At 39.2% G+C, this 25,572-nt stretch overlaps 1 protein-coding gene across 3 annotated transcripts in view; it reads left to right on the top strand.

The window, feature by feature from the left end:
* FAM3C (FAM3 metabolism regulating signaling molecule C) overlaps positions 1-25,572 on the top strand; it is a 60,350-nt gene that overhangs the window by 28,931 nt on the left and 5,847 nt on the right. Inside the window, exons 1-7 of one of the 3 annotated variants that reach the window (XM_042018121.1) lie at positions 88-231; positions 12,400-12,488; positions 13,688-13,747; positions 18,037-18,141; positions 19,258-19,287; positions 19,693-19,816; positions 24,273-24,331. In XM_042018121.1, the coding sequence (XP_041874055.1) occupies positions 13,735-13,747; positions 18,037-18,141; positions 19,258-19,287; positions 19,693-19,816; positions 24,273-24,331 (331 nt within the window). In that variant the 5' untranslated portion in view covers positions 88-231; positions 12,400-12,488; positions 13,688-13,734. Of the gene's footprint in view, positions 1-87; positions 232-12,399; positions 12,489-13,687; positions 13,748-18,036; positions 18,142-19,257; positions 19,288-19,692; positions 19,817-24,272; positions 24,332-25,572 lie in introns of those variants that run through there. The other 2 variants (XM_042018120.1, XM_042018122.1) reach the window with 2 other exon arrangements.

Here is a 25,572-nt window from a genome sequence, read left to right as displayed (position 1 = left end):
GCTGCGCGGGGCGGGGCGGAGCTGCGCGGGGCGGGGCGGAGCGGGGCGGGGCGGGGCGGGGCGGAGCAGCCCCGGTCCGCCACCGGCAGGGGGCGGGTGCGCCCTCCGCGCCTTCCTCTCTCCGGCTGCGCAGCGGCGGCGGCTCCGCTCGGTTTCTGCTCGGGCCGGGGCAGACTTCGCGGCGGGGTCGCCGAGGGGACGCTGCGCGAGTGTCCGCGCCCTACAGCCCCGGTAGGTGCTCGCGTTCTCCGCGGGGCTGCGCGGGGGGCGGCCCCTGCCCGTCTCCCGCCGGGCATCCCGCCGCTGGCTCCGCCGTCCGGGCGGGCATCTCCCTCCTCTGCGCGGGGCAGCTGCTGGTCGTCAGCCCCTGCCTCTGCTGCTGGCTTTCCCCCGCGGTGCCCTTCCCAGGGCCGCCCGGCCCTTCCCCCATCCCCTCCCGCCCCGGGCGCGGTGAGGCGGGCCGGGGCCGCGGGTCAGAGCCGGGCGGTGCGCTGGGCGGGGGTCTCCCGCCCGTCCTCCGCTCCGCCGCCGTCCTGGCCCGGCAAGGGGGTCAGGACCAGCCTGGAGGCGGCGATGGGGCAGGGAGCGAGCGCCCGGAGCTGCCGGCGGTGGCCGCGCAGGGGGAGGAGGAGGAAGAGGAGGAGGAGGCTCCGGGTGGCGGCGGTCGGGCCGGCAGGGTGCCCCGGTCCAGGGAAATGCGTGAAACGCTGGCAGCGTGGCAGCCCATTCCTGCTGAAACAAAGTCAGCTCGGTGAAAACGAGATGGTGCTGCTGCTCGGTGGTGGTGCTCCCTTGGCTTTCTCGGTGGAGTACGGGGCCGCGAACCCTGTTGGCAGATGGGTTATAGGGCTCAGCCCTTGTTTAACTAAAGCGCTAAATGCATCGTTACGGAGAGCAGCCGTGAACTCCTAAGGAAGTTGAATGTGCTGTTTGCAGAGAGATACTTGTCGAACCAGCCTGTGTGCCTTTGGTTACTGGCTCCTCTGAGTTGCTGAAGTAGGAAAAAATACAGAAATTACATTTACGGTTTTTTCCTCTTAGGTAAATGCTATCATATGTTAAGCCACGTGTTTGCTTGAGCCACTAAGGGGCTGTGTAACTCACCTGTCTTGTTTATCTTCCCATTTTCTCACATTTAAAAGAGGTTAAATGGCAACGTAATAACTCCAGACTTGAGTGAAGATCTTTGCATATTCCAGATATTTTTAATGTTTTGCATGGCCTATAATGCTGCCCAGGCTTGGAGCCCATGATGGCTTTGCTGGTGAACCCAGCTGACTGCTCCTCTCTTTTATCAAAGTATTAATTTAATACTGATTGGGGAGTTATTTAGAAAAAGAATCAAAACCACAAACCCACACCAGAAATGGCTAGTTAATGACTGTACAACAGTCGTGTTGTTTTCTCTCTTTTAGAGCTTTTGAAACTTCTCAAGGTGTGAGTGTCTTAATCAGCACATGTTTTCCCAACAGGGTTTCTTTTAAGTATGAAGAAATCTTTTTCAGCTGTTGATTTGCATAGTTGTTTGTGTGGCATAACAAGTTTTGTGACTTGCTTTAAGCCTGCAGGTATGCTGTTCACAAGCTAATAGCTTGCTGTTGTCATGTGATGACATCTAATCACTTCAGGATGGAGGAAGCACCTGTTTGTTGCAGGCCGTTGCTTCCATCTTTCTGCAGAAGTCCTGACCGTTTCACCCAGTAAGAGTGCGGAGTAAATAATAATAGTTGCTTCACGGAACCAGCCTCTCTAAGTGCGGCCCGAGTGCTTCAGGGCATATGTGCTCTACATAGAACCATAGAATGGTTTGGGTTGGAAGGGACCTTAAAGACAATCTATTTCCAGCCCCCGTGCCATGGGCAGGGACACCCTCCACTAGACCAGGTTGCTTAAAGCCCCATCCAGACCTGGCCTTGAGTGCTTCCAGGGGTGGGTTACCTACCACCTCTCTGGCAAACCTGTGTCAGTGTCTAATCACCATCCCAATACCAACCTCTGAGGCACACCACTTGTCACTGCTCTACTCTCTTGGACATTGGGCCACTGGCCACAGCTCTTGAGTGCAGCCATCCAGTGACCACCCACATTTAATGTGAACTCTTAGTGCTTTAAGGAGAGAGTGATAATGTAGAAGGAATTTAAAATTTTAGTGGAACTTTGGAAAATTAATATTTAAAAAGTGAATTCCTAAATGTTTAGTTTTCAGGTTTTGGGGAAAAATACTAACATACAAGAAACTGATTTTTTTTTTTTTTTTTTAATAAGATCATAAGGTGGATCGGTGCTATGCAAAAATACCTGTCTGCTTACAGATTTTTTTGTAGTGTAAAGATTAAGTGTCCATAAAATGAATCCCCAGCAGACACAGAGAACTTGTTCTTAAAATTTTAAATTGATCAAAGAGAACTTGTTATTCAAATAGAACTTAAGTTCTGGTTTTTGAACCTGTAGTTCCAGTGGAGTCAGGGGCTTGACATGTGAGTGTAACGGCTGCAGGTCTTTCTACTTATATCGGTAATCAGTGTGTCCATGAGTCATATAAGTGATATGTATGTTCAGTTCTGAGTTTTTCACTAAAATTTCCTGAGACTGTGTAGGACTTGAGGCATGATTATTGTAAACCTCTATGTTTTACCTGCCAATGTCCAGCTGTATAACCCTGTGACAATTGTTTTGCTGTCAACAGTACTGGAAATATTGTAATCGTTTTGCAGTTTGGAAGGATCTTCCTGAGAAGTCTCACATTGGTCTGCAACCAAGATTGTACATAAATTCTTAGAAAATATGTAATTTTTGTTAATGTCAGAAGTCTGATAGTCTTGAAGTGAGACCATGACATGGGTGAGCAAAACTAGCAGCCCAATGCTGCTGTGCTTGGCATCTCAACACTCTTGAAAGTTGTCCTCTAATCTATCATAAGTTGCATTCTGTTGCTACATTAAGTTTCCTTAGTGAGCAAAATCACATGGGTTGGAGCAGCCTGGCAGGTGAGCTCACCTATCTCATCAATTTTCAATGCTTCCTAATACTATGTGGGCCTGAGGTAGTGACACGAGAACACAGCAGAAGTGTGACAAGGAAGTGACTTTAAGCTGGTATTGCTGCTTGAAATTTCATTTCTTAGCTTAAGCATCTGTAACCTATAAATAGGTGTTCCTGGCTTCCTGCTTAATCATCTAAAATTCTCTGTCTAACCATGGATTCAAGCATAGCTTCCTAATACTTTTGTTAAGGGTATATGCATCCTGAGAGGAATTTTTTGGTGAAAATAAATAAATATTTTTCTGGGTAATTTGTAGCTCTAATTCCCCCCTATAATTTGTTTCCATCTGCTTGCCTTTCGGTGTTATCCACAAATTTAAAAACCTTATCCTTCCTCAGTATTTCATTGATGTTTATAATAAATGGTGGATGACTGTATTAAATGGTATTTCACCCAGGGTTCCTGAAATTCAGTCACATTAGAGTTTTCACAGGGCATTAACAATAGTTACTCTTTTGGAATTGTTCAACTATTTTTGCTCCCCATATACAGTACTGTATCTTTGTAATACAAAAATAGTTTGTATCTTCATTTGTAGACTGAGCTGCACCTTAAAATTTTCCAGCCTTGGCCTCATATATCCTCAGTGCCAAGAGAGTGTGGAACAGACTTAGTAGAAGAGAGGAGAACTTTGGAAGATTATCAGGACAGGAGGAGCTGCTGGAGTAAACTCTGCGCTGCATTCAATGTGACTGTTGAGTCAGTATTAGTGGCAGAAAGTTTCACAACGTGTTTATATGTACAAACACATGCTAGTTCTCATGACAGTCCAGTTGACATCTTTACATTGAAATACATGACAGTCTCCCCCCCATTCATAAGACTTGCTTTCTTGTGACTGGCTGGCTTCCTTCCCTTCTCCCACCCTCTCTTCAGCTGTCTTTTGTCTGAGGAGAAAGTAACCATCTCCTAGTAGCAAGAATTTTTTTTATTTTGTTTTTTGTTTTGATCTGTTGTGGTATCACCAGTTAGTTGAGTTATCACTTCACAAGTGTTTAACCTGGTGTTTGCTAGTATTGCTGCTGCTAGAAAGCTGCTGACCTGTTCCCAGACACTTGATTCTGCTTTTGGATCAGCCTTGATACTCTTGTACTTTCTAGGGAGGTGGTTGACAGAACTGCCGTGGCTGCTCGTGTGCTTGCTGGTCAGCTGAATATCAGTGGCATGTGAATGGTTTTGGAATTGCATTTGAGTTGATTCAGGCAGAAGTTTATTAAAGGAGTTCCTGTAACAGGGAATTTCTCTTAGAACAGCTTGATTCAGAGGGGATTGCATCAGGAGTTGTTAGAGTATGCAGTGGTTGCATATCAGCATCTTTGTGTCAGCTGTGCATAGAGCCTATCACTGAGGGATGCTGTTCCTCAAAGGAATTTATATGTTCCTGATGTGGCAAATTTCTACATAGGTAATGACATACAGTAAATTCCTATGCAGCATAACTTTAGATTTCCCCATCCATGATGATGCTTAGATTATTACACATCAAAGGATAGAAAATGGCTGTGTTGGATTTTAGTTAGTGGATGTATACCAGTTGTTAACTAAATATTTAAGTGTACAAATTATGTAAATATATAAAATATAAAAAGAATACATTGTCCCTAGATATTTTTTTCTGTGAAATTATTCCTCTCAGATATGGCTTATGGTTTTGATAGTGGTTGCTGTAAGATTGCACCTAGCCAAGATGTAGGTTGTGGATCTTTGTTTTGATATCTTGATGCTCAGAAACCAGTCTAGAAACTACAGGTTTTGGGACTGACTTGTGCATCTTCAGTAGGAAGAAGTGAGTCACTTTAGAGCTGTTGAGAATCATGTCACTGACTGACTTCCTCTCCGTTTTCAAGCGTCTTTCATCTCATCACTCACAAATGATGGCCTGTCCTGTGCTAATATGGACCAGTAGCAATGACTTGCCTGTACCACAGAAGCGCTTTGTTTCTGGGTGCCTCATGCACATGGAGGTTATCAGGCACCAGCAGCAGTCTCATATATGCAGTGTGATCCCATTATCCTGTAGGCATAGCATGGCCCTTCTGTGTGTTGAGCCTGCTGCTGCCCTTCTTCCCAGAGCTGATGTACAGTGCTTTCTCTGCTGGGTGCTCTGCTCAGCCAGTGACATGCTCTTTTAATCCTGCAAAGGGCCAAAGCCTATCCAAATGCTACCTCACATGGGAGATGAGTAGATGACAAGGGGCACTGCAGTGGAGCATAGATTTCAGTGCCCCTAGGAACAAGAGGAACTAGGATGCCAACAGTGCTGTGAGCAGTGTCTGTCACTGGAGAGTACTTTCCCCCAGCTTTGTAGTGAGATCAGCTTGCTACTGAGAAAAGGTTAAAACTCCAACATGCAGCCTCAGATCATGCTGAGCTTTTGATAAAGAAGCTTAAATGCTTGGTAGGTAGTACAGATTTGGTTTTATTTCCAACAGCGTGTGGAGATGTCCCTTGTTACTATTAGTAGTCTTCATCCTCTCTGCCTTGCAAAGTATATACAAACTCCATGGCTTGCCATGTTTGTAGTCTTGGTATGCATCTCTGGGATGAGGTTGTTGTGGTGGTCTGTGCAGTAAATGAATCTCATTCAAAGGATGATCATCTCATTCTGCCACCTTAAAGCTACTATCTAGAGTCTTATTGTGGTTGGGAGAAGAACAGTGCAGAGGAGCCGATCGGTTTTCCTGCAATAAATCTGGAGCTATAGAGGAAGTATTTGTAATGCTTCTTTCCTCTTCTCCTTGCTTGCTTGATAACTTTATTTTAAATGGGCCTCAGTATAAAATGATGTTCTGTAACCATACTCTCAGGTAAATTTATGTGGTGGTCGTATGTTGTTCTATCAAGTCCTCAGTACATGAGACGTATGGAGCTCCTGGGGCAGGTCCAGCAGTGATAGTTAAGGCATGGAGTATCTTTCTTAGAAGGGAAGGCTGAGAGAACTGGGCCTGTTAAGCCTTGAGAAGAGATGGCTGAGAGAGGACCTCATAAATGTCTGTCAGTATCTGAAGGAAGGGTGTCAAGAGGATGGAGCCAGGCTCTGCTCAGTGGGGCTGAGCAGTAAGACACAAGGCAACGGGCAGCAATTGATGCATGGGAAGTTCCACCTAAATCAAGTTCTTCTGAGGAAGGACTTCTTTGCTGTGCAGTGATAGAGCGCTGTAACAGGTCACACAGAGAGGCTGTGGAGTCTCCCTCACTGGAGATATTCAAGAACTCTCTGGACATGATCCTGTGCAATGTGCTCTGGGATGACCCAGCTCGAGCAAGGAGAGTGGACCAGATGACCCGCTGGAGTCCCTTCCAACCTGAGCCATTCTGTGAAGTCGCAGTAATTATGTGTACATTTATTTTTCTTCATGGACATATCCTTTGCTATGGTAGTTCTGTTGAGAATTGCTCTATAGGGCAGGATAATATTGTTGATAGTGATGCAATATTATAGCAAGAGGCTTGGTATTTTTTATTGATATAAAGATGTGAAAGCTGTTGTATATTTGAAACATCTACTAGATTCTGGTAACACCTTCAAGTGAGACCTGGTGATCCCATAGATAAATATGTTGCAAAGCTTTATTTACTTCCTGTTGTGGAAAAACTGAACAGACTTTGCTGTCTTACGAAGTCAAGGTGGTAATTTGTTTCTTAAAAGTATGACAGAAAACAAATAATTAGTTTTGAACTTTTGAACAGGTGGTAATTACAGCAGTGTTTCATTTACAAAATAGTTTGAGGTACCTCATTCTCTTAAAATCCTTATTGTGAGATTTATGTAGTTTGCTGTGATGAAGTGGGGAAGTAAGTTGATGAATGAGGTTCAGCAATTTGTCCTTGAGGATTTTATCTATCTGATCTGCAATACGTGATATTATCCAACCCCATGAAACACAGAGCTAAGATTCTCTTCAATAGGTATGTCAGCAGCAGTGGTATGATTTACTTTATCATGTATAAATAGTGTGAGTTTTAGGGAGCATTAATCACATTCTTAACTATATGGACCAGTAAATTTTGTGTAATAATTGAGAAGAGTCTTCAAAGTATGGATTGAGTGCTTATAAGACTAAATTCTTTTTGTTGTTGTTGATTGGTTGTGTTGTTTTTTTTTTTTTTCTTGGATTGGTTTGGTTTTGTTGTTTTAATTGCAAAAGGAATGTGGGTTGAGTTTCATTCTCTGTAGGAAGAATGAATGCCTTAGTACTTTTATCTCAGCCTCTCAGGAGTCAGAAGAATTTTTCAGCGTTTGAGACTGGCTGGTTTGTGTGTTGCCTAAGGTGAAAGTACCGGCTTGATGCCACTAGCAAAAGCTTGCATGGTCAGTGATTTGACATGCCATTTGGGAAAGGTTTGTTTTGCACATCAAGTATCAAAACACTGAGGCTCAGTGCTGCTTCTCATTTGTATTTCCTTTCCTAAAAGTGAAACCACATATTGGTATTCACAACATAGGATATGCAACAGTAACTGAATTATCTATTTTTAATTTTGGAATAAGCTTGGGTTTCATTTCCTAAATTTATCTGCATTTATTTGTTGTAGATATAATTTGATAGAAGTAAAATAAAATCTTGTTTTTACAAGCAAACACTTTGGGTCTGATTCAGTTGTGTGGAATGCCAAGGTGAACCTTAATATGTATATGGAAGAACACAATTTGGGTGTTATCATTTTTATAAGAAATTAGTAATTTTACTTCATGGTACCATTTGTCACAAAGGAGAAGAGAAAATATGTATTCCTGAGTCTCTAAATTGTTCTGTATGGACACACCTTTTGCCTCTGTGGATTTCTGCCAGAGCCTCAAAGAATTTATAGGGGTGTAGGAGTGCTGCCTGTAGGGAGCAACTACTGGGGTCATAGCCTGTGTTTCCAGAAGACACAAATGGCACATGATTGTACAATAAAATTGAGTTATACTGTTTACTTTTTTAAAGATATAATTCTTTTCTATGTGTGTCCTTCACTAATTTCAAATTAAATTAATTTTGTAAACATGCTGGAAAAACAATTCGTAGCCTAGCAGAAAAGTAAGCAATCATCTGGATAAGAAAATGCATCCTGCATTTTAATGAAATAGTCTTGAATGATTTTGAATGTGTCTGCTGTTTTGTCCATGGCATATAATTCAGGTTGGCACAACCACTGGTTTAAAACCAGAAATCACATAAAAATAGCTAATGCTGTCCTTGACATATCTAATTCACTGTATAATTTTGAGTAAACCACCACTGCTCTGAGCTGCTTTAACACAACGCACTGAAATATCTTATCAACAGAGGCTGGATTAAACACAACGTTGTTTCATTGATTATATTTTACCAGGGATGAAAAGTTAATTTTTTTGTTTGTTTAGAAGATTTTTTGCTGTTCTCTGACAGGAATAAAATGCATCTGCTAATCATTGAGGAATGCAGTTTGTGCTGCCAAAAAAACAAAAGACAACATCCTAATCTACTAAAGTCTTGGAAATAAAAATAAAAGCTCAAGCCTTTTTCTTTTTTTTTTTTTTTTACTAAGTAATTTTGAATACTTGTTTAATTCTAGTACAGTGTATGCTATTCATATTAACAATAACATATATATACAAAAACAGGTATAACATTATTTGACCTTGCTAGAAAGTATACAAACACTTAAGTCCTGGTCTGGGGGAAAAATTTCCCCCTGAATTGAATGCAAAGCATCTCAGGCTGCCACAGATTTAATATTCTATAACCTGGGTACAGATTTGCGTATAGTAGTATAGAAATGTGGGCTTAATATTGAGGGGGACATTAGCTCACACCTTGTAGGCTATCTGTGTTAAGAAAAACTGTCTCTGTTTCCAGACTTCTGTGATGGTTTACAGCCTCCTTTTAAATTTTTTGTTTATCCTTGTAACTGGAAGGTTGTTTTTCTTCAATATTATAACTGCAAATAGGTAAGCAGCAGCCAGGGAATACTGAGAATGGTTATTCTCAGCAGTTTTTTAGAAAAAAAAATGTTTTAAAAATACATATTTAAAATAATAATGTATTTAATATATGTTTTAGATTTGTTATAAATAATAGTATTTTTAAAAAATAAAATGTATTTCTAAATAATTTTAAAATGGCACCTTGAAGATAAGAGATAAAGATGTCTGATCCTTACTTCTCTTATTCACAGTTCCTGCAAATCAGACTTGATTCTTTTATCCCTTGGTTGGTTTATAGGTCATGTAATTCTTATCTAGATTCTTCCATTTGGGGATTATGCATTAAGATAGACTTAGAAAAAAACTGCATGTGGGTCTCAGTTAAAAGTCAAGATAGCAGGGTATTTTTTGTTTATTTAGGCAGAGCAGAGTAATTGCTTTTTTTTTTCCGTACACAGCAGTCCTGTCGGTGCAGTTCACAACAGTTACTTTTGTGGCAGTACGACATTGTTGACCCCAATATTAGAGTGCTGCTGTAATCTCTTTCTCCATTTCTGCTGCTTGTTTTGCTGTGCTTGATGTCCATTTTGAAGTGTATTACTTTCTGTTTTATTAAGTGTCGTTGTTGATTTTGGAACCTCCTCCTAATCAGCTAAGGTCAGAATTCAAAATTTTCTTGACCTTCTAAATTCTGGCATCTCATCTTTGCTTGCTTTTGTGTACCCGTTTTGTAAGTGTAATCCACTCACGTTATCAAGTTGCTAATGGAAATACTATTATCCTGGGAATGAAATAGACTACATATTTCATTATTATCCTTCGAAACATTAGTTACAATCGTGTTTGAAACCTCTTTTAAACCGAAGTTTGTGGCAAGTGGCCACAGCTTTCTGCACAGTAAATAGGGCAGAGGTTGAACTCCTGCCCTAGTGATGTGTACCCCATGGCACCATCTCTGGACTAGTGTCAAGAAAAGCCTGATAAAGAATTAACCAAATTGAATTGCATTCAGCTTGGGACTGAAATCTGCACTTCATTCACTGTTATGTCAGTGAGGCTGTATTAATAAGAACTGTTAATTTGTCAATTATCTCAGTGCAGTTTCCTCTTGCACAATGATTCTAGGAGGAAAACTTGCTTGATGACCACTCTGTCTAACACATTAATGTAGAAAGAACTCAGTCTTGGTGTGTTAGAAACTTGATATCATCTAACAAAATATGATGATGATTTGCTTGGAAGGATTATAGGCTTGTAATTTTCCTAAATGAAGTCATATTATAAGCTTCCTCTGGGAAGGACCTAGCAGGGTTCCCTCAAGAGACACATGTTACTTTTAAAAGCAAGGATCTGCTGGTCTACTTACTGAAGTTAGTTTAGGTATGAATAAAAATACATGCAGTAGTTCTGTGGATTAATATATTAAATTTTTTGTATTTGTGTTGAGTATGCCATAGCACACAAGTTAATCAACAAGTGGAGCAGGGTGGAGGAAAGCCCGTTGTTTTTCTCTTACTTTTTTTTTTTTTTAAATTGTAAGATACTGTTTTCTGTGCCCTATGCAGAGCGTTTCAGACTGCTATGGGGGTTGTTTGGGATGCACAAGGATGCAGAAAAGAAGCAACCAGTAACCTCAGCTCCCAACTGTCTTTCTGTATATCCTCTCCCTAGTAGTTTCTATCCAGAATAAATAATCTTTTTTTGCACGAATAGATGTGCAACTCCATGCAGGGAACTGGGTAATGACATGCCAGCATTCAAGAAGGATTTATAACCTGTAACTTCTTTTCTTCTCCTGTTCAGGTTCTTTCGTGGATAGCTTTTTATTTCAAGGCACTGCTGCACAACAGAATTTCTGGTTTCTTTCTGCTGACCTTGACTGATAAACTTCCTAAGTTTTGTGCTAAGAAAACTCTGAAGTAAAAGAAAATCCGTGTTTGAGTCATATAATGTTTCCCAAACCCAGCCATTTTACTTTGCAACTTGGAGATGTTGATCACTTCTGTTTTGTGTTTTCCTTGGCCTTTGCATCTCTGTAGGGTTCTGCTGTACTCATTGGGACACTGCCTCTCAACCCTGCTATGGGCTGCACCTCCTGCCTCAGCCTCTAATAAGTGATACTTGCGAGCCTTTTTGTACTGCCTGACAGAGAACGATGTAGTAATAAATCATTATTTGCATTACTTGACATTCATAAGTCAGGAGGATACTAAGGTTCTAATTCTGCTGCCTCTGCTTGATGGAATCTTATATCAAAGAAGAGAAAAATAGTGTTTGGGTTATTTTGGCCCATTTCTAAAGCAATCAAATGAAGGTTGTTGGTACTGGTTTTGTGCATCTGAATCTAAGCAAGCTTAGTTGTGGTCCTGTGTTCCTTGTTTGTTTTTAAATGATCCTAAAATGTGCACTATTAAAAATTCCGAATAAATTTTTTAGTCAGTTCTCTAATTTCAGTTATGAGGTTTAATACCAAAGATGTGGAGTAATGGTCTCTAAGCACTCACAAGGGTTCATGGCTTGTCCTGTTTTATTCCTGTTCTGTCTTGAAAGATTTTTTTTAAAAAAATCTAAGATAATGCAGTGTAGGAAAAGGACTTGATGTCCATAAATTATTTTCTCGCAGCTGGAAAGCGCTGTGCAAGACTTGTCTGTACTGTAGCACTACTGTATTATTCTGTAAATCAAACCCCATGATTTTTCAGGATACTGTAATTTAGAAAAATAATCACTACATTTTGTAAATTCCTCTCAAGTTGAGGCATAGCACACTCATTTTTCCTTTTTCTAAATAAAACAAACATTCCACACCTAAAAAAGGATGCATACTCTTATTCGTTGATTGCAACAAATAATGTTCCCTGAGATGGGTAAAAGGGGATTTTGGGATGAAAGCAGTCAAGGTTAGATCATACGATTGTTTCACTTAGATTCTTTTTCTGGTTTTGTTCATATTCTTCTTTTCATGCTTTGAATTTGTGGTGTGTTTTTGTTTAGAGTAAAACAAAAAAAGAAACTTCTTTTTTTCAGTGCAGACTTAAAAGAAGCTTGTAGTTGTTCCAAGTACAGACAGTGTTTATTGTAACATTGGTATATTTCTGGGTGTGTGGAGAGGAAGAAGCCTAGAATAATTCTGTTCACAGACTTTGAAATAAACTGGGTTTATCTGCCGTAACGAATTCTTTTTTGCCTTTTTACAAGACAGATGAATACTGGCCTTTCACTGAAAGAAGTTATTATATGAGGATATAATATATGTGGCTACAACTAAATGGATATATTATGGTCTATAATATGCTGTGAGGTTTCCTTTACAGTACAACATTAGCACTCAGAAACATTTGTCTGCTTTTAAGCTTTGGTGATAAGTATTTTCAAATTCCAATAAATAGAAATAAGTATTTCTGTATTTGCAATTTTTTTCCCTGTTTATTTCTCTGCTGACAATTTTCTTGTAAACTTGAAGGGATAAAGCAGAATGACTGAGTCTTTGGCAAAGAGGATCTGGACACAAATCACTGAACTTGAAGATACTGAACTAAGTGAAGGCAAAAGGTTGTCTACATAATACCAATTTTTTCTCCTTAGCATAGACCATGAGAACTACGTGGGTGTTTTGGTGCTTGTCTCGAAATAATTTGTATTTCTAATAACAGCATTTTTTCTAATAATTCCTAAAGATAATGTTTTTGATGGTTTTCAAAATCATGGCATAGGAGTGCAGAGGGTTAGGGATGCTTTTGTGATGGGGGTCTGGGACAGCTACTTGGATTAGGGTGATAGCTGATTACATGTTTTCAGATGTGGCCTTAGTGTAGATGATTCAACAAGATCCCTGAATCGGGGGAAGGTCATGCCAAATGGCCAGACTCAGTGCAGCATGGGCCCACCAGGACTGAGCATGAGCATGGTGCAGAGCCAGGAGCAGCCCTGGCTCTGCAGGTAGAGGGCAGAAGATTTGGTATGGCCCCTGGACCCTGCATTGCTTGAGGAGGAGGAGGTGGGAGCTTTTGTGCAGAGCCTGTGGAGTTTGTGGCCCACTTTGACTCTGTGTGGTGAAGCTTGTGGTTGCTTAGGTGCTGCTTGCTTAGAATGGTTTTCAGTTTATTCTGAAATAATTGGAGTATTAGGGTTGGTGCTTCTGTCATTGCTGACCATGTTATTCCTCTGGCTGTACCTGTGAATGACAAATGTGTTGTTACATTTCTGTAATGCATAGGTTAAAGTGTTGGCCTTCTTTCAGTTCCATTGAATGCAGTTTACGTAGTATCCTAAAGACCAAAATGCTTAAATCTTTTCTCTCCAAAGCATGATTGGCTATGCTATGTTGCCAAATAACAACTTGCACCCAGAAGCAGATAGGGTTTTGAAGGAGTGCAGTTGGAGTTGTTGACTTCTACCACATAGCTTTAGGAAACTAAAGACTGCTTAGATAGAACACTGGTAAGTACTTAGGTCACAGATTGAAGGATTGAAAGTTAAACTGAATTTGTAGTGGATTAGATGAAATTAGTGTTTTTTCAGAACACTTCTTTGGGGAGAAACAAATGAAAGCAAGACATCAGAAATCTATCTTAAATCTTTCCTTAACTGTGAGCATTAAGAAATAGGTATTCAGAACAATCATCATTAATTTTATTAACTAGAAAATCTATGGGTTTTTTTTATTCATCACAAAAGTGGGGTTTTGGCTGTAATTATGGTGAAGTGGTTCTTAGTTTTTGTTTTGCTTTGTTTTGTTTCTTTCTTCATAGGTGGCTGTTTTAATGCAATAGTGTCATTAGCTGGCTGAAGACTAAACATGAGAATAGCAGGTAAGTATGCTCAGTAAAATCACACTTTGGTCATTTGTGAAACAACTGCTGTAGACAACAATAGCAAGTTGTGACAATAAGGTTTTAAAGTCATAGAATCATAGAATACCAGGTTAAAAGGGATCTGAAGAATCATCTGGTCCGACATTTCTTGGCAGAAGCATGGTCTAGACAAGATGGTTGTCTTGTGAAAAGTGGAGATTTCCTCAAACCTTTGATTTCTGATTAGTCTGTCAGCATACCAGGAAAGCCAAGGCCCTTGCGCCTAACTAGTCTGTCAGTGTCCTATTATGGGGACCCTTCAATGAACTTCCTGTTCACTGGGTGGATCTTGAATGACTCTAGTAATACATATTTTTGTTACTCATTGGTGGAAAATTGTCTTGCTTCGCTGTTACAGGTATAGTCAATAAAATACAGAGTGCATGCTCAGTGAGGGGTGGTTGTACGTTGGAGGGAGGTAACTTTGGAATGATGGTGTGAGTTAATATTACAATTAAGTTACAAAGAACCAAGTTCATCTCAGGAGAGTGATTTCACCACAGTTACTGGTTCAGCAGCAAGATACCTGCTCTTATCTCCCTTGGTTGACAGGTGCTGTGCAGGTTTATCAGCTACAAAATTCCATCTGATTTCAACAGAGCCTGGCCAAGGTGTTTCTACTCTTCTCCACCCTCTGTTCCCCGTTAGCATGTGCTTGAGGTTGCAGACTGTGTGTGGGGAATCATTGTGGGATAGGTTTGGAGTGTGCTCACAGCATTCCATCCAGGGAGTAGCAGCTGTATTTTACCCTATAATTTTTGTGCTGCTATAACTTCCTCTAGTTTGGACCCTAGCCATCTTTATACAATGGCCCAGCATTTTGTCCAGCCAAATTTTAAAATGGCCAGTGTTGGGGAGTCCACCACTTCCCTGGGGAGATTATTCCAATGTCTGATTGTTCTTATTGTGAAAATTTTTCCTTGTCCAACTGGAATCTTCCCCAGAATAACTTGTACCCACTGTGCCTCTTGTTTTCAATGTGACTCCTTGCAGAAAGGCAACCTCCATCCCTTGAAGGGTAGCCACCCTTGAAATACTGGAACATGGTACTAAGTTCTCCTGTAAGTCTTTTCTCAAGGCTAAACAAAGCCAGCAGTCTCAGCCTTTCCTCATCTGGTAGGCTTCCCAGTCTTTTGATCATCTTTGTATTGGACTCTCTCTAGGTTGTCCATGTGTGTCCTTTTTTTTTTTTTTTTTTTTTTTCTTTTTTTAATAGCAGGGCCCAAAACTGAAGGGAGTATAACAGGTGTGGCCTGGCAAGTGCTGTGCAGAGAGGGATATGACTTTATCTCTGTGCTGGTGATGCCCTTGTTGATGCAGCTCAGCATCCTGTTGGCTTCTTTGCCAGCACCCTCCATTTGTATTGAGCTTGTTGTCCACCAGGATGCCCTGGTCCCTTTCCACAGAGCTGCTCCCCAGCTGGGTAGATTCCAGTCTGTTCTTTACTGCTGGTGATTTCTGGAGTGGAAGACCTTACACTTGTCCTTGTTGAAGTTCACTATTAGTGTTAGCCCACTCTTCCAGCCTATCCAGGTGTTCCTGCAGGTTGGCTCTCCCTTTAGACGTGTCCACTTCCTCACTCAGTTTGGTATCCTCATCAAACTTTGTCAGGGTATGCTTCACTTAACTGATGTAACAGGCACTGCTGTTCTACTTTATTGATGTTTAATGAAACTCATTTTGGAATTTGGGATGGTCAAGGAGCAATCACCTTGTTAAAATGCTGTAGCTGATCTGCAGTGACTGCTTAAGGTGCCATGACTTGACGTATTTCGGCTGCTATTTCTGTAAGATGATGAGGGAATAAGGAGATGGCAAATGGTTGTCTTAAGCCATTTCTTCCCTGCCTTGCACCCTAACTAAAATTGCTATCTGCTGTTTTAAGTGCCTGAAACTTCCTGAATGGTTGCTGGGAGTTTGAAAACTATAAAAGCCTTTTCATAGAGGTAAGTTACTGTGGTACAGGCTTTGAGAAACTAATTCTACTTGACAGAAGGTATAGTGATTGTAAAAATAAGATCTTTGCCAATACAACATTAAAAGAAAACATTATTTAGGCATTTTGTCACAGTAGAATAGCCTGTGTAGCAATGGAACAGTTTTGAGTTCAGTTGAGTGCACTGTACTTTTACCGATAGTTGCAGTGTTATTTTGCAGAAGGAGAAATTGTTGCCTCTTCTAGGAGAAAATGACACGTTTTCCAAGACCTTGTTAATGCATGAAATTAGTCAATTTCTGTCACTACTCTTAAATTTGCTTTATTAACTACAGTATGTGTAACTGGGAGCAACTTGCTAAAGTAAATCTGATAAAGAACTGGAAAATGCTCCAATTTTTAGGTGCCTGATTCACCTGGAAAATTGTTTTCCAAATATGTTTCGGGTTTTTTTTCCCGTTCTGTCTAACTGGGTTTTTTTTGCTAAAAACCCACAAAGAAGATATGGCAGTTCCTATAGAATGTTTCACCTGTAGCAAACATGCCAGTTTTGGTTCAAATGCTTGGAGAACCTTCTAGGAGATTTCTTACTCTTTCTTTGAAGGGAGCACTTGCCATTCAGTTGGAGAGCTCAGAATAGAGAGTAGAGGGGATGGTTAGTCCTCAGACTGAGTTCTTGTTCATCTCACATACTATATACTAAAACAACATGGTCTCTAAATGCCACTTGCTAGATGACACATTCCAAAATCTGGTACCATCTTGTGGTTTTAAGCAGTGTTGCTTGGAAAACCTTTACCTCACTTTTTACCATATGTTCAGATCATCTGTTTCTCCAGTGCTAGTGCATGGTTCCCTTTCTTTCAAGTGCAGTGATCTTTGGAGTTCCAGCATAATATTTTTAATTTAAGTTTGCACCTGTGTTTTCTTACATCATAGTATGTATGTGCTCACACATGAAAAAGACCAAACTACAAACAAAAAACCCTTGTATCTTTCTTCATCTTCCTTTTCTTTTTCTATCCCCTTATCTTTTTTTAGCCTTTTGGGAGGATTGATTAGCATCTCTCATCCTGAGGGCTGAGTAATCTGTCTATTTTAAGATTTTTCTGAGCAGCCTATCACAGCAGCCGTCTGAGATCTGCAGGAGTATATAAGTTTGGTTTTTTCTAGAGGATGTATTTGGCTGGCAATCTGAGAAAAAGAAGCATGCTTTAAGGTTGATTCTTCCAACCAGTTTGACATACTGCAATGAGATAGGAAGGCAGGATGTTGATCAGATGCCTCCTCACCCAACTTCTACTCTGTCAGTATTTTACCATCAGTTAAGAGTGGAGTATTCTGTAAAAATGTATTGCAAATTGTGCTAAAAAATGGTGAGGTTTGTGGCAGTATCACATGCATTTCCATTTCAGATGTAAGTTGCTGTGGTTGTGTGCTTACAGCTCTTCTCCCAAGAAGTAGATTGGCCACTCAGCACTGGAGGAACTTAGGCTTGTAAAGCTTCAAGCTACCTGAGACCTCAATATATTAAAAGGGGGAGGGTAGAGGTACTGCTTTTTCTTACTTATTTTAAAATAGCCTTTGAGTCATCAAACTTGCTTTTTGAATGTCATTAATATGAATTTCTTGAAAAGTAGGTGAGAATGCTTGTTTCTGGTTGGCTGGTGGTTGGGGTTTGGGGTTTTTTGTTGTTTGTTTGTTTTTTAATTTAATACTCAGAGCTGACTGACCATAGCAGCCAAGCTGCAGTATATAAACAGATCCCTAATCACTCAGTCTGGGCCATATGTTAAAACAGAGGTAGCTCAAGTTGAGGGCAGGGGAAAACACAGTATTTGTGAACAGTGAGGAACCAGGTCCTCATGGCTAAGAACAGGGAAGTGGCATGGGGAAGGAGGGAATTTTGCTTTTGGACAACAGTCAGGTAGATCATCTTCATTCATTTGGTTAAGCTGGATTTTCATGGAAAAGTCTGGTTTCTCCTGGCTTGCTCAGCTGAGTTGGTGTACTATGGTGTCAGAGAAGCATGAAGGTGGAGAAAGTTAAGACCAAAGTGTGCATTTGGTATGATAACCTGATGGATCAGTGCATTACATCCTACATTATAATATCCATCCTACGTTATAATATCCATCCATAATACCGATACCTTTTTCAGATTTGTTCTGTTCAATAAGTCTGCAAATGATCATCCTATTTCTGAGTTCCCCAGAATGTAATCTGATACATTTCTCTTGTTGCTTATTTTGGTAAACTAATGTTACCATTTCCAGATAATTTTTTGAAACTTTTTTTTGTTTCTTAACAGGTGCTGCAAAGTTGGTAGTAGTCATAGCAATATTTTTATTGACGTTTTATGTCATATCTCAAGTGTTTGAAATAAAAATGGATGCAAACTTAGGACACATATTTGGTAAGTGATGACTTTGTTTCCTCTGGACACCTATTAATATTTACTTGAGCCTTTATAAAAAATATCGCATTTATTTTGCCTTAGGCTCTTCAACCTAAGAATTCTGTGTTTAATATGTGTGCTTGTTATTTTTTATATATAATATGTGTATTAAATTATTTTCTGTATGAAATATTTAACCTACTCTCTTAATGAGTGATTCTTTTGTCTGCCAGAGATACATAGTTTTGCCTGCTTTCTCTTTGTTTACTGGAAATGCATTCTTAGTGTTGAGTAATAAACTAGGCGACTTGAATTGTGTTTCTGGAGGTCTGTGCTCTGCCTTAGTACTGCTAAAGAGATTCAGGATTTGTTTTGGGTGGGCTTTTGCTCGTCTGCAGGGACCATGTTAAGTTGAATGTGCAGTAGTCAAAACATTTCAGATGTGGCCAGGTTCTACACAGAGAAAGATCAGCAGTCGAGGTGTCTCAAAATTCAGAGTCTATTTCGAACCAGAATTGTCTTTCAAGGTGCTTTTCATTACCAAAAAAATCCAACAATTTTTGGTGCATGGGTGGAGTTTGTGTTCTTTAATTCCAGATTACTGCAGTGTGAGCTGCCATCTGAACCAGTCTGCAGAGACATCTTTAGTAATCAGTGAGGAGACAGAGGTGTCATTCAGATGTGGGCATGATGGGGCACTCGCGTCTCTTCGTAGCCCAAAAAAGGGAGTCATGAATGGTTGGGTTGAAGTACACCTGAGCTGCAGGCTTCCAGTTTAGGTGAAAGGAACCCCATCCCAGTGAAGCTGTCAGGAGGGAATTAATTTCACTTTAATGCCCAGAACTCCATAAATTCTCAGAGGTTTTGGATCTCCATGGGTTTTTGACTCTGTGACTCTGAATGACTCTCAGTCATAAATTAAGGCAGTGCTTCTGAGTGGGATTCCTGATCACTTGCATTCTTCTAATGCATAAAAGTTTTTTTTTATTGGACCATGATATTCAGGTGTGTTTGATACTTCATTTCAACCACCCTGTTTTTATAGGGGTACAGAAAGATTTTACATTTATAGGATATTATATAGCAAATGACACTTTATTAGTAACATCTTGTAAAACTTTGTTTTCATTTTAGCTAGATCAGCATTAGATGCAGCTGCACACTGTGAGTATTCATATGCATGTATTACTGCTGTGACTTGCTTTTACTAATAACAGAAAGACTGATGAATTTTCGTAGTTAAGAAAGTCTTAATTACACTTCAAATGCAATCAGAAACTAATTTTCCTCTTCTCCTGATTTTCCTAAATTTCTGGTAAAGTCTGTTTTGTAGTTTTGGCTTGTGGCTTTTGATGACAGTGCCAGAACAAGCAGCAGGGTGACAGCAAGAAGTTGGAATAATGAGGTGCTTCAGGAACTTAGTTTATTTTAAGCTGCTGTGTAACTACAGAGGCGATAGTGTTTGTGTTTGCTCTCTTCCTTGCATTCCTTCAGAAAAGTAACTGATATTTGTCTGTTAGCCTAACTGTGGTGTTCTCTCTAAAATCTTGTTTTATTTCCTTTTGAAAGCTACAAAACCTCCAAGATACAAGTGTGGGATCTCTAAAGCTTGTCCTGAAAAGCATTTTGCATTCAAAATGTCAAGTGGAGCAGCAAATGTTGTTGGACCTAAAATTTGTGTAGAGGATAATGTGTAAGTATTTTCACCTGTTATTTCTAAGTGTCTCTTTCAAATACTTAGATCACTTTGCACATAAAATCAGCAGTTTAAATTAGGGGTTTTTTGCAAACAGTTTGACTCCATGAAAAAGTCACGTTGCATTATAACCTTGTCTCTGGGGAAGCACACCTAATGCTCTGCAGTAAATGCAGAAACGTATGTTATTTTAATGCATGCAAGATAGCTTGCACTTTGTTTCAGGTTTACAGACTGAAGGGTTAGTTAGACTTTGTCAAGTCAGATGCACACATGTCTCTAAGTAACTTGTCCTTGTGCCTCTAGTAGTAATTCAGTGAATAATTGTATTGTCTTTTGCAAGTAATCTTTTAAACTGTATTTCCTCAGTACCAATGTCAGAACACATTTTCTACTTTGAAGGTTGACTTCAAAAGGGAAAAATAGTATTTTAACTATCAGTAGTTATTTAACTGTGCTGGTGGTAACTTAAGTTAATAAACTTCAAATAATTGTGAAATGAGGAAAAGAACTGCTTGAGACACAGTTTGGTTTTAAGTCCTTTTTTTTAATAATAATACTTTTGACACAGTATTATCAATAATACTGTGTGTATTTAACTGAATACTTTTCAGTAATGCCCATAATATTAATATTTTTAGACTCTATTTTTCCTCTTAGGTTCTTCCTGCTCATTGTTACCTAGAGTGTGCAGCTTTCTATAACATAATCTATCCACTTGATTTTGCAGGTGACATGTCAGAAAAGACATAAATGTTAGTATTAGAAGGAGAATGTTTTTAGTATCAGTCTCACTTAATGCCTTTGCTTTCCACTTGCATTTAAACTACTCCAGTTCAGCTGTTTCTCAGCTCACACTATATTAGTACAGACAGCACGTACAGCAGCTGGTGCTAATGAATTCTAGAGCCAATGGCAACTTCTCTGTGAACAACAGAACCCCACATAATAGAGTAAATAGGATAATTCATGTACAAGAGAAAAAAATGTATTGGTAGCATTTTCCATCACTTTAATTGTAAGACTAGTCTCAAGTGATCTTAAAAGAGAAGACTATTTTTAGCACTAGCTAGCATTCCTCTGTAAGGCTGGCTTAGCTCAAGCTTGCTGGCTTGTGTGGGAGTCAGTTTGCAGCAGAGCATCCCAGTGTAGTTGGGGAGCATGTGCTCAGCAGGAGCTCACCTTGGCATGTGGGGACTACAGGCTGCTCCTTCCGCTTTCCGTTCTTGCTAGTGACTTGCTTGGTGACCTTGGGCAGGCTTATCTAATCTCTCAGCACGGTGTTTCTGCAGGTGTTCTGAAACGTGCAACTGTCTCATTCTGGTTGCCTAATATAGGAAGCTTAACGTCTGTGAAGACTTAAGCTGATTCAATGATTTAAAGTTTTGGGAATGCAAGTAATATTTTAATTTAAGGATTGTAGGGTTGTTTAGTTTGGGATTTTTGACTGTTTTTTGTTCTTGCTGACTGATTAACTAAGAAGAGTTTTGTTATTTCTGTCCAAAAAAAAAAAAGAAAATCCTCTACTAGATATTTTGCTGAAGAAAGTGATGAAAAGAAAGTAGTTGCTGGAAAAAGTCCTCTCAGTGGGCACTTTGGTGCACAGCTGTTGGATTCTAAAATCCAGCTTTCCTTGGCAAACATCTTTCTGAATCCCTTCAGAGGGGAACTGGTCATGTCTGTTTAAGTGTCCACCAGAATATTTGATTGATTTTATACGATCTCCTGCTTTGCTCACAAGAGGTTTTATTTCTCTTTCAAAAGCTCTCAACTTGTTGACTATAAATGCTTGGAAGAATTCTAAAACTGATGAAGGGCTGCCCTCCTGTGAGAAGCTGTTGCATTGCAGCCTGTTGTGTTTGTGATGGTGCACAAGCTGTCTCAAGCGTATAAAGTAGAATACCAGTCCTGAAAAAACCTCATTTCCTCTCAAGTAGCTCTTTTTTTAGTGATATTTTGTGAACTCACACCTGAAAAAAAGGTTGATTTTTTGTTTTCTGATTACTCTGTGTTCCTCATACTTCCAAGACAGGATAGCAGGAACAAGTTTTCGTAATTTGTAAATGATATTTACAGAGTAGCGTATTTTTTTTTTTATGTATTAAATGTAAGGATGTCACTTGACTTATGAAAGCACTGAAGGTGCTGATACAATTCAGAATGCAAGTAATTTCTCAATTTTTCTTTTTAATTATATAGATATTTTAATGTGAAACATGATTTCTGCTGTATACAAGTTCATTTGTAGCCTTGCTCTATATTGGGAGGCCATAATCAGAATTAAAAAAGAACGTGCTGGACTTACCATCAACATATTAAATATTGTGGTTGCTACTTCATGGGCTTTTTAGAAGGGGCTATATTTACTTCTTTGCCAGCAACTTCTCCCTGCGGTTTTACTTTATTAAGAAGCCAATTGCATGATTGTGCCACAGTGACCAAATAGCAGAATGTTGTACTACATTCCTTGAGTAACAAGTAATTCTTGTATTCATGGTTGCAGCTTTTGTTATCTGAATCCATTATAACTTTATGCATGTGTGGAATTTCAGTGTCTAGTCATCTCAGTATTAGATATTTTTGGACTGGTATTTATTTACAGATAATTTTGTAGTTAAAATGAAAGGAAGTTCTTATTCTTTTTGGTAAAAGAAATGCTCACTAAATTTTGCAGGAGGAAAGGAATTTGTTCAGAACTTCATTGCCTTTATTCATTTATGTTCCAGTCTTTATTTGCCATATGTTTTTCTTGTTTAGAATGGATGCTCAGACATGACATGACAATCAGATGATCAGAGCAGAAATGATCCTCCAGGGCCTATAATACTTCTAGAGTTCCCTACTAACCAGAACTAAATTCTGCACTTCAGCAGAAAATCTCAAGTATTTTCTTTCAGAATTTACTGATTTAGAGTTTTAATTTAAATCACAGTTTTTGGCAGATAGTATAACTTAAGGGACTAACAGAAGAATATGAACTCTATCATCTCTGATTACTAGTTCTTTAAAACCTTTTAAATTCACTGTGCCAAGAGTTGCCGTTATCTGGTAGTCTTTCATGGCCTCTCTGAATACTGAGTCTTTCTGATACTTGTTTATTCAGTTTGACATTCCTCTAAATGTTGGCTTCTGTCTTCATCCTGGGTGCAAAAGATAGCACCAGAGAGGAAGATTTTTGACATACTTCTATGATAGACCATTTCTTGTTTCTAGCCTATCACTAGGAGGTTGGCATGAGAAAGCTGACATGGAAGCTGTGTGTGTAAAGAGGCATTGCTTAGAACAGCTCTTCAGACATGACCTGAAAATCATATTGCTGCAGAAAAAATGTGAAAAAAGTTTTGAACATAACAGGATTGTACACACGTGCAGCCCCTTCCTAAAGCCAGCTAAAGAGGTTAGAGAAATCCTGATCAGGATGAAATTAAAGCATCTGTTAGAGTGTGTTTGTAACTAAGGACATGTGTGCACTTATATGCTTTTGCTCAGATGCTTTCTTTAATCTCAACTGAAGGCTTCTTCATTATCTTAAATTATGTAATTGTTCCAAACTTCTATTTGTCATGTTTATGTTGCCTCTTTTAATCCTAGCTTCAAAGTGTTGATGCTGGGATAGTTGAGGTCTGAAGGCAGAACAGAGTTCTTCACACAGAGCCAGTGAACAGGGATGAGGAGGTCTGGAAGCTTCCTCTCACTGGAGTGGTACAGCCACCATGGTCTAAGGCAGTACAGCATCCTACCTAAATCTTAACGTTCCTGTTACCTCTTCTTTACCTCTCTGAAGGGTTTCCATTTCATAACAGGACTCTTCTTTCCAGCCCCTTTGCCCCTCTGAGTTTGGTCAATAAATTACTCTCATAGATTGTGACATTTTTTTGGGGATGTGTGATTGTAGTCCAAGACTGTATGCAACTTTTGCTTGAAGTCCCATCAGTGTGCTAACTATTTTTCTTGCGGTTAGACTTCCTGTTGTGTGTATGAATAGCTAAGTGCTTTGCCTTTCTTGTTTCTTCATGTAGATTTTAAGTGCTTCTGTTCAGTTAGCTTTTAAATTTGTTAACACATTTTTGTTCATTGTGTGCTTACAACAAAAGGCTTAAAATTTTGGTTATGTGACTGTGCTGAGCTCCGCAAATTAATATTTGGTTATTTTTTAATACATTAATAACATAATGACATAACACTATTTTTTGTGACAGTTTTAATATACAGACATACTTTGAAACTCTGATTAAGCAATCAAATTAAATCAATACAACTGGGGATACTTGATGTAGTATTCTTAATTCAGTGGTGCTTTAAGAACACAGATCAAGAAGATTTAATTCAAGTTCTCATGAACATGCAGTCTTTTAACTATATATCTCTTAGAATTTGGTCCTATTAAAAAACCAGAAATATTTCACGTCAGAAGATTGTCCTATTAAAAATAAAAATATTTATTTTGTTTCAGTTTAATGAGTGGAGTTAAAAATAATGTTGGCAGAGGAATAAATGTGGCCTTGGTCAATGGTAAGTGACATTTTAAGTGAACAGATTGTTGTCTTCATTTTCAAATTGTTTCTGAAATTTAAGGTGAAATACTATGGGGTGGTAAAAGGCAAGCACCAAGGAGAAAAGGAAGTATTCAGCTTATTTATACTGAGGTAATGTCAGATATTGGCACTGACACCTTGTTGTTACAAAGTAAGAAAACTCAGTGCATTTTTGTTTCTAAAAATGAGTTGTAAAAATAGTAGTGTGGAGTGCTGTGATGACTGTCTTGTTGATACATCATGTAAATTCCTAATGCACCGAAAAATGGAAAAAGATGAGATGCATGCTACTTCTTTTGACCTTGTGTATTGCTGCCACTAATTAAACTGTAGACTGTATTCTTCTGTTGCTCTGTTTACAGTGAAACTTTTTTAGCTTCTTTAACAGTTTTGTTAGTATACAGAAAGACCAGTTCATTATTTCCTCGCTTGAATCAGTGTATTTGGTCTATAGATCTTGTCTGTAAATACATCATGTTAGGTAATTGTGTTCAGGGTTTGTAATTTTCATTAAAACCAAACTAATTTAACTGTGTGTTACCTTGAAAGCTGAACTGAATGTAAGCACTGGCACTTTTGTCCTTAATGTGTAGGAAACTATTCCTTGTAGCACTGAGATAGCACTTTGTCATTGCACTGCAATATAAATTCTTGTTTTTTGTGGATTGTACTCAGATTTACATCATCTAAGGCATAACTTGAACAATGCTTCCTAATCCTATGTTGGTTTCCTAAATTGTCTCAATCTGTTCAAAACCAAAATACCTATCTTTGCATTTTATAGCTCCAGTCTTTCTTTCTGTCTTCCAAACTTTAAATGAATGTGTATATTAAAAAAAACTTCACCTTCCATCAAATACTCCTTTGTAGATAGCATAATAAAAAAAGGTAATGAGACATAATATATTGTCCACTTTGTTCTATTTATTCTGGATGTTCAAATCTACTTACAATTTCCAGTCTATAGCAAAACATGCAGTCTAATTTTAATCTTTCTGATTTTCCATGTGGCACGAAAGGCAGTCTATAGCTGTACTGTCTATTTTTGCAAAACCAGCTTTTGAAAAAGGCAGATATATGAACTGAATACTGTGTTGGTTTTAGAGCCTGTGGGTGTTTTCATTTATTTTAGATTCTACTTGAAGCAAAATCAGAATTCTGCCTAGAATCATAGAATGGTCTGTGCTTGAAGGAACCTTAAAGATCACCCAGATCCAG

Source organism: Corvus kubaryi, unplaced genomic scaffold (genome assembly GCF_017639235.1).
Source record: "Corvus kubaryi isolate FWS band 111438036 unplaced genomic scaffold, C.kubaryi_AGA036_p1.0 137, whole genome shotgun sequence".
Classification (NCBI taxonomy): domain Eukaryota; kingdom Metazoa; phylum Chordata; class Aves; order Passeriformes; family Corvidae; genus Corvus; species Corvus kubaryi.
This window is presented reverse-complemented; position numbering and strand designations above follow the sequence as displayed.